The following is a 9,500-nucleotide window of genomic DNA, read 5'->3' on the forward strand; positions in this document are numbered from 1 at the left end:
CGAGATACATACCATAGTGAAGAGAATAATTCAAGAATATTGGAGCATCTGGGGCGGATACAATTTCTAGGCCTAACCCAGAAATAGTATGGGTTCTTGTAAGGAAAAGCATGTCTTACGAATTTAATGGAATTTTAAGATAAAGAGTACCCAAGAATGTGTGTGTGTTTGGTGGATTGCAGTTTTCAAGATTGTCAGGCCTCTTGACACAGTTCCTACCCAGAGACATTTGGCAGGTTGGGACCGTCTTACACAAGAAGACGCTACTGGAGCAGATGACTTTTGCCTTGCTAGAAAGCTTAAACTTACCCTGCTAGTTTACTTAAGACCTTTACTTAAGTGAATGTGTAAAGTTGTCTCTAAACTTTACTCAAGACCACGACCCACCAATGGGTTAACAACCAGGTCCTCAATTGCAGAGTCAGCAGTTACAATAACGGGGCTGAACACAGACACCCAACTAACTCGCGTCAACACCAAGCCGTGTGCTCCCTGCTCGACCAGTCCCACATTACTGTTCGATACCCAGAGACGAATAGTTAAGGATCGGTTCCCGGCGTCCTTGTACCTTCTAGCTGGAGCCAGGCCCCAATCTGATCTCTGTATTTAAATGTCACATTTCGTGTGAACGTAGGCCTAACTCGTGGTAGGCCTGGCGCAGGCATTACTTGAGCCTAAAACGTTCCGTCTTCAGTCGTTTACCTCGTTCAGGTGACTTTCCGACCCTTTTCCATAGACGCGGTTTGTCGTTGTCCACCCTATGCCTCCACCCTCCACTCCTCCACCCACCCTATGCCTCCACCCTCCACTCCTCCACCCACCCTATGCCTCCACCCTCCACTCCTCCACCCACCCTATGCCTCCACCCTCCACTCCTCCACCCTCCACTCCTCCACCCACCCTATGCCTCCACCCTCCACTCCTCCACCCACCCTATGCCTCCACCCTCCACTCCTCCACCCACCCTATGCCTCCACCCTCCACTCGAAACCAAAAAAGTAAATAAATCATATCTGGTGGCAGCGAGGAAAGTGTTTTCAGGTGTGGGCGACGCAGGTGTAGTAGTGCGTCGCCCTACACCTGCGTCGCCCTACACCTGCGTCGCCGTACACCTGCGTCGCCCTACACCTGCAGCAGTGCTGGTAAGTGTAGTGCAGCAAGCACCGTCCACACTGTGGGGTGGGTCAGGCGAGAGAGTAGTGTCCAGGCCATGACTGTACTGGAGGGCAAGTTGACCTGCTGCTCCTGCCCTCCGTCAGAGTGGATTGGGCACTCTTCCAACCGGTTGAGGGAAGTGGCGGAGGAATGAAGGAGAAGGGACAAGTGAGGTAGATATAAGCGAGATGAGAAGGAAAAGCGGGAATTAGTAAGGAATAGGTAAATGGGGATAAATAAGGAAGAGAAGGATGAGAGAAGGAAAAAATTGATAAAGATGGGTAGTGGAAAAAAAGAGATGTTACAAAAACGTACACACATATATGTGTGTGTGTGTGTGTGTGTGTGTGTGTGTGTGTGTACTCACCTATTTATACTCACCTATTTGTGCTTGCGGGGGTTGAGCTTTGGCACTTTGGTCCCGCCTCTCAACCACCACACACACGGCCGTGTGTGTGTGGCCAGAGGTGTGCAGTACACACTTTCGGGCTACTCATGCCCGTGCCCCCCCCTCTTGTGGTGGCTTAATCTTCATCAGTCAAGTGTGTTGTGTGTGAGGGGTGGGACCCGGGGCGGGACTAGCCACCTGCCGTCCCCTGGCCACTATCCCACACCACCTGCTGCTCCAGTCACCTCCTCACTCGCCATCTCCGCTCCATCTTATTGTACAAGTTTAGGCTGGATCAATCTGCTTAACCCCCCCAATCCCCCCCCCCCGCCCACCCACACCCAGCCCCTCTCTAAGGTTCTTACCTTAGGGAGAGGGCTGGATAGGGGAGAGGTTCTTACCTCTTCCCTATCTGTTTCCCCTCTCCCTCTGCCCCCTCCCCCCCCCACACAAAATTCCATTTCTTGAACATTTCCTCACGCCGCTTTGACCCTGGTAGTGCCACTCCGGTCGACTGTGTCGTGAATGGTGGTAGTTGTGGTGGTGGTGGTGGTAGTTGAGGTGGTGGTGGTGGTAGTTGAGGTGGTGGTGGTGAAACAGTGGAGGATGGTTGCATTAACAGCTAAGCAGTCGCCAGCAACCCCCTCCCCCCCCCCCTTCCCCTCCCCCCACACAAAAACACAAACATATTGCCTAATTAAGTAAGAGTATAACGATGTAAAGAATGATAAATAGGAAAAGGTCAATTAAAAAGAATCATTGATCATTAAAACCCTCCATTCTTTTCTCTCCCTCCTAGCCAGGTAATAGCGCGCTCGCGCACACGCACGCGCACGCACACGCGCACGCACACGCACACGCACACGCGCACACGCACACGCACACACACACACACACACACACACACACACACACACACACACACACACACACACACACACACACTGTACTCTGGCCATAGGTGTAGCAGACACATGTGGCGCTCCACTTGACAGGTGTGGTGTCCATCACAACAGTCGCCACACCTGCTACTCTTTACCCTGTCTTTTAACATCGTGTCGATTTGTGATTCAATTACGTGTCGGAACAGCACTCTTGTTTGTTAGCACTCAAACCGGAGTGCTGGCACTCTTCGTACTCAGAACTGGCACTCTGGCACTGCTAAAGCACCTGTTTAGGCCGGCTGGGCGGGCACACACACACACACTGTGCCTCGCTGCCTGTGCCCCTCAGCGCGGCCCGGCTCACCTGTTTACATGCCCCATAAGACGCCAGGGGTATCGCCCTTGTTTACACCCAAGTTCCCCCCCATATCTCTTGTTTACAGCGTGTCCCGCGCCACCATCCTGATAAAGGTCGGCGATAGTGTCACGAGTCAATTGTAACGTGCAGAAGCAGGCAGGTAGACACAGGCAGGCAGGCAGGCAGGCTTACAGGCAGGCAGGCAGGCAGGCAGGCAGGTAGACAGGCAGGGAGACAGGCAGGTAGACAGGCAGGGAGACAAGAGTTATAAGTGAGGGTGTGACACCTTCCCTGCTGGAGCCTCCGTGTATGTGACTAGAAGCGTCCGACCTTGGGGCTAATTGGTTTTCTAATGGACCTTGATAGATAAGCAGACTATGTCAGCTGTGGGTTGTATCGCCCGGACAGTGTGTGTTGATCTGGGGATTTGCCACATTTTGTGGTTTCATTGATTTCCGACGCGTACTTGTGCCGAGAGAATGTGGCAGAGTATATTATTAGTGTGCGTACGCTCGCTTGAGCTGCGGGTGAATTCGTGTCGAGCGGTAAATACATGTCTCTTCTCTCTCCAACAGTGGACAACGACGGCGGAAGAGTGGGCCCTCCCCACCACAGTGACTCCCACCACCACCACCACCATCACCACCACCACCTACACGCCAACAGCGTGGGTGGTAGGTCGCGGGAGCAACTGCTGCAGGACCTGCTCTCCTCCGGCCAGTTGCTGCCCCACCTGCAGAACACCGGCCCCATCACCACCACCGCCCACAACACCAGCCTCTACAACACCGGCTACCAGCCCCATCCTGCAGCCCACGCTGGCCACCGCACCGCGTACTCCACCTCCCACCCTAACACCTCAGGTAACTTGCTGGTGTGTGTATATGTGTGTGTGTGTGTGTGTGTGTGTGTGTGTGCGTGTGCGTGTGCGTGTGCGTGTGTGTGTGTTGGTATTCGCCTAGGTGTGCTTGCAAGGGTTGAGCTCTGGCTCTTTGGTCCAGCCTCTCAACAGTCAATCAACTGATGTATAGGTTTCTGAGCCTACTGGGCTCTATCATATCTACATTTGAAACTGTGTATGGAGTCAGCCTCCACCACATCACTGCCTAATGCATTCCACCTGTTAACTACTCTGACACTGAAAAAGTTCTTTCTAACGTCCCTGTGGCTCATTTGGATAATCTGTGTGTGTGTCTGTGTGTATATTTACTGTGTATCTGCAGAATTGAGCTATTAGCTCTTGGACCCCGCCTTTCTAATGTGTGTGTGTCCTCGTCTGTCTGTGCGTGTGCGTGGGAGAGCGCTCATACTCCCATATCTATGGGTCCCGCTTCTCTGCCTTTACTGGATTGGTGGGAGTGTTTCCTCTGTGTCGTGTCCGCTGGGTTCTGTCCTCTATATTAAATGTCTTCACTTTTATTCATTGCACTTCACTTTGTGAGCGTGTGTGCGCACGCGCGTGCATGTCCACCACTGTTTCCTGGTCGTCTCTCTTGACTCTTCCAGGCCACTTATTGTAGAGCTTCGACTTATCTTGATTAGCTTATCTGTCTCTACTCCCCCTCTCCTAGACACTCACCACCAACTGCCACTTTGGAATCTTTCCTTATTATGATCACTCAATAGCTCGGGCGATAGAGCTTCGGCTTCATATGCCTGAGGTACACGGTTCGAGTCTCCTAAGAGTCCAGGTGAATGGGATATTTATTTCCAGTGTGAATGACAATTTTCTTTCGCATTCTTCAGATTTTCAACCGACAATTGACTTGCGATTTATTCCTGTTCACTAACACGCAAAAATTAGTATGGACGTCAACTGAATATTCCTGGAAGCGACCTCAGTCCTTCAGACTTTTGGAGACTTGCCCAACGTCTGGGGTTCCTGGTGGTGACTTGCCCACCGTCTGGGGTTCCTGGTGGTGACTTGCCCACCGTCTGGGGTCCCTAGTGGTGACTTGCCCACCGTCTGGGGTCCCTAGTGGTGACTTGCCCACCGTCTGGGGTTCCTGGTGGAGACTTGCCCAACGTCTGGGGTTCCTGGTGGTGACTTGCCCACCGTCTGGGGTTCCTGGTGGAGACTTGCCCAACGTCTGGGGTTCCTGGTGGTGACTTGCCCACCGCCTGGGGTCCCTAGTGGTGACTTGCCCACCGTCTGGGGTTCCTGGTGGAGACTTGCCCAACGTCTGGGGTTCCTGGTGGTGACTTGCCCACCGTCTGGGGTTCCTGGTGGTGACTTGCCCACCGTCTGGGGTCCCTGGTGGAGACTTGTCCACCGTCTGGGGTCCCTGGTGGAGACTTGCCCACCGTCTGGGGTTCCTGGTGGTGACTTGCCCACCGTCTGGGGTCCCTAGTGGTGACTTGCCCACCGTCTGGGGTCCCTGGTGGAGACTTGCCCACCGTCTGGGGTCCCTGGTGGAGACTTGTCCACCGTCTGGGGTCCCTGGTGGAGACTTGCCCAACGTCTGGGGTTCCTGGTGGTGACTTGCCCAACGTCTGGGGTCCCTGGTGGAGACTTGTCCACCGTCTGGGGTTCCTGGTGGAGACTTGCCCAACGTCTGGGGTCCCTAGTGGTGACTTGCCCACCGTCTGGGGTCCCTGGTGGAGACTTGTCCACCGTCTGGGGTCCCTGGTGGAGACTTGCCCAACGTCTGGGGTTCCTGGTGGTGACTTGCCCACCGTCTGGGGTCCCTGGTGGAGACTTGTCCACCGTCTGGGGTCCCTGGTGGAGACTTGCCCACCGTCTGGGGTCCCTGGTGGTGACTTGCCCACCGTCTGGGGTCCCTGGGGGTGGTGACTTCCATACCCTAAACTTGGAAAGGCTCCGTTCCACGTTTTCTTCTGTTCCAGATCAACGGATTTGATCTTAAGCTCGCGGCAAAAGTTATTGGGTTGTTATCTGGTTAACTGGTGGTGTTGAGTACCTTCCAGGGAGACTTTCCTCTCCGGGATCATAAGAAAACCTCGTGTCTTTGGAGGATTGTGTGACCCGTGTAAGTTTCCAGCAGTGAATGTTCACGGTGGAAGACTTGTCTTTCATCTCAAGCTTCCAGGAGAGATTAAGTAATCTGTGAATAATTCCAGATAAACCATGTTCTTTGCTTGCTCCCTGGAACGACTCAGCCTTGGCTTCTAAGTGATTGTAAGAGAATGAGATATAATGTTTAGGCTTCCAGAACCTAATATACGTTTCCTGGGGATAATATTCAAGCGTCCAGGAGCGGGTATTGAAGCGTCCAGGAGCAGGTATTTCCCCTATGAAGCTTCCGGAAATAATTGTAGGAGCAAGAGCTCCAGAAATACTGACTTAACCTGACAGGTGGGTCTCTAGGACTGAGAGCGAGCTACCTGCTTGATGAGGTTCTGGGAGTTCTACTTCCCAAGCCCGGCCCGAGGTCAGGCTTGACTTGTGAGAATTTGGTCCACCAGGCTGTTGCTTGCAGCGGCCCGCAGGCCCACATACCCACCACAGCCCGGTTGGTCCGGCATTCCTTGGAGGAAACAATCTAGTTTCCTCTTGAAGATGTCCACGGTTGTTCCAGCAATATTTCTTATGCTCGCTGGGAGGGTGTTGAACAACCGTGGACCTCTGATGTTTATACAGTGTTCTCTGATTGTGCCTATGGCACCTCTGCTTTTCACTGGTTCTCTTCTGCATTTTCTTCCATATAGTTCACTCCAGTACGTTGTTATTTTATTGTGTAGATTTGGGACCTGTCCCTCCAGTATTTTCCACGTGTATATTATTTGGTATCTCCTTTCTAGCAAGTACATTTGGAGGGCTTTGAGACGATCCCAATAATTTGGGTGCTTTATCTCGTCTATGCGTGCCGTATATGTTCTCTGTACTCCCTCTATTTCAACAATCTCTCCTGCTCTGAAGGGGGAAGTGAGTACTGAGCAGTACTCAAGACGGGACTACTCTACTGACAACCACAAACGTGGCTTACCTAACGACCTCTCACAGAAGTATTGCCACTACCCTAACCTTCCACGTATATATGCAAGTGCAAAGATATTTCCAAAGTAATCCAGTTTTTTTTTCTTGTGTTAATTTGGAGTGGTTGGGCAGCAGAAGAGTTTGCTTGTGGTTTAAATATGTGGGAGGAGTTGGTGTGCTACACAGCACGAGGGTTGGGGTAAATTATTGACCTTGCGGCAACTCTGCCAATGACGTCATGAAGCAGCCTGGATTGTCAGGGGGTACGATTGTCTGGATCCACCGGCAAAAGGTTTTGGGGGGGATCATTTTAGTCATTTTTTTCTATGTTCTCGTGCTGTTTATGGCTGAATTTAATTACATCTATGCGAATTAAACCATACCAGAGGAGGGAAATGGCCTATTGTAAGCTCCTGGTGGTCTGGGGAAGGCAGGCGTTGTTCGAAGCCAGAGCCAGGCGCGGGGGTCGGGACGGGGCGCCTGATCGCAAAGTTACCTATTGATCCACACGAAAATAGCGGCAGTTACGTCACTGGTCGCTGGTGACGCACTTTTTAAAGACGCGCGGAAGACCCGGGGATGGTAGTGAAGGTTGTGCGGGGGCGGGTCGGCCCACACCTGCCCCGACCCCCGCCACGACCCCCGCCACGACCCCCGCCACGACCCCTGCCACGACCCTCACTATGGGTTGAAGACCACTGCCAGACCATGGGCTGGGTAGACTAAACTGTGGAGGTTGAGGGTCTTCTGGACGACATACGGGTGTTGATTAGAGTTAAGCGAGCATAAGAGTTGGGGATTGGGGCAGGTCGTGGGCTTGCGGGCCCCAAGTCGTGGGCTTGGGGCAGGTCGTGGGCTTGGGGGCCCCAAGTCGTGGGCTGGGCTTGAGGGCCCAGGTCACCGAGGTTTGGAGGCTGGTCAAGAACAGGTCAAAGAATGTCGTGTGATCTCTTGGTGTGGGTAATAGGGAACTCGAGGAAAAATAATTGAGGGCTCACAATGGGATCGAACCTGCGCCTCTGGAGTCCCCTAGGTTTGTACCCTCTGTACCAGAACCAGGAGCAACCATCCGGGAGCCGTAAACGACCCTGACCCCAGTGCTGAGATGACCATTTCCCCTCCCCCCCCCTCCTCCCCCCCCCCCCCTGAACCCAGCCACCCGCACTGCGTCGCTCCACCACCACCTTCCACACCACATCCCCCACCACCACCTCCCCCACCACCACCTCCCCCACCACCTCCAACTTCCCCACCACCATTCCCACCTCCATCCATCCTCATCCCCCGTCCTCAACACCATCTCCAACACCATCCCCACCACCAGCACTAGTAATGAGAGATTTGTGATCTTGACTGAGTGGTGGTGGTTCCAGTGGGAGTAGGTGGTAGTGGTGGTGGTTCCACTCAGAGGCTGGGGCTGGACGAAGACTCCTGGGAGCTGTGGGTGGATTAAAAGAAGGATGTGGGTGGGCAGGTGGAGGAAGGTGGAAGAGGGACGTGGGACGGGTGGAAGGGGAGATGTGTGAGAGAGCGGGCAGCAGCAGTGACGGGTGGTGCCCGCGGGGACCCTCACAACTCACAAGGTAAACAGTTTACGATAACAGGGAACACACACACACACACACACACACACACACACACACACACACACACACACACACACACACACACACACACACACACACACACTCACACTCACTCACTGCTCACACTCACTCACTCACTTACCAAAGAGCCAGAGCTCAAACCAAAGAGCCAGAGCTCAACCCCCGCAAGCACAATTAGGTGAGTACTGCTGGAGGTGATAACCAGTATTGACGTGTTCTCTGCCTGGGCCTCGAGAGGGTAGGTGGGTTGCGCGGGTTGGTAAACTTTTTGCCCAAGACAGACAGTTTCATTTATTATTATTTTTTTTTTTACGGAATGGCAAATGGAGAGAATGGTGTGAGATAAGAACCTGTCAACCCACCAGTCGCTGCCATAACTGTGGGCTCCCCTCTCCCCCTAACTTGCTCCTCCCCCCCCCCCCTCCTCTTCCTCCTCAACCCGTTCTCGCAAATTTAGTAAGTCAATATTGACTTATTAAATATGTGCATAGGTGACATACTTAACATAATAGTTTCCCTTGAAAAGCTTCATAGAAAACACCGACCTTACCTAACCTACTTAGTATGTTAAGATAAGCATCTTATTGCTTTGTAATTACAATTATTACCTAACCTATACCTATAATAGGTTAAGTAACAATTGTAATTACGAAGCTATAAGATGCTTATTTTAACATACTAAGTAGGTTAGGTAAGGTCGGTGTTTTCTATGAAGCTTTTCAAGGGAAACTATCATGTTAAGTATGTCACCTATGCACGCAACTAATAAGTCAATATTGACTTATTAAATTTGCGAGAACGGGTTGTCCTCCTCCCCCCTCCTAAAAATTTGAAAACCGGTTATGGCAATTAAAAAAGTGTATAAACAATGGCTGTAAACATTGTATTGAGTTTGTTTGGTAACTCAAACTTGGTTTGTTTCTTATCCGCATCTTTTAAAACAAGTCAGATTGAACTCCCGTTTTCTGTCATAATTATTCCTGTAGAAGCTTTCTGTTGACGTGTGAGGTAACGGTAACCGCAGCAACAGTAACCTAGGGAACGGCAAATGAGGCGTACGGGGGTGGGATCAGCAGCCCTCGGGTATATTAGTCTACCTGTTTAATCAGGTGCTGTGCCCCTAGCAAGGGGGCACTATGGTGTTATCTTGTAATAAGCCCCCACAGGAGGG

At 52.2% G+C, this 9,500-nt stretch overlaps 1 protein-coding gene across 3 annotated transcripts in view; it reads left to right on the forward strand.

Moving 5' to 3' along the window:
- Nucleotides 1–3,360: 3,360 nt before the first annotated feature.
- The window catches only part of Eip74EF (Ecdysone-induced protein E74), a gene marked incomplete at its 5' end in the record, with an annotated part of 25,850 nt that continues 19,710 nt past the window's right edge, over nt 3,361–9,500 (forward strand). For all 3 annotated transcript variants that reach the window (XM_069327838.1, XM_069327840.1, XM_069327839.1), the window contains 1 exon segment: nt 3,361–3,648. In XM_069327838.1, coding sequence (XP_069183939.1) covers nt 3,361–3,648 — 288 coding nt within the window.

The sequence above is a fragment of the Procambarus clarkii genome, chromosome 20 (assembly GCF_040958095.1).
Source record: "Procambarus clarkii isolate CNS0578487 chromosome 20, FALCON_Pclarkii_2.0, whole genome shotgun sequence".
NCBI lineage: Eukaryota > Metazoa > Arthropoda > Malacostraca > Decapoda > Cambaridae > Procambarus > Procambarus clarkii.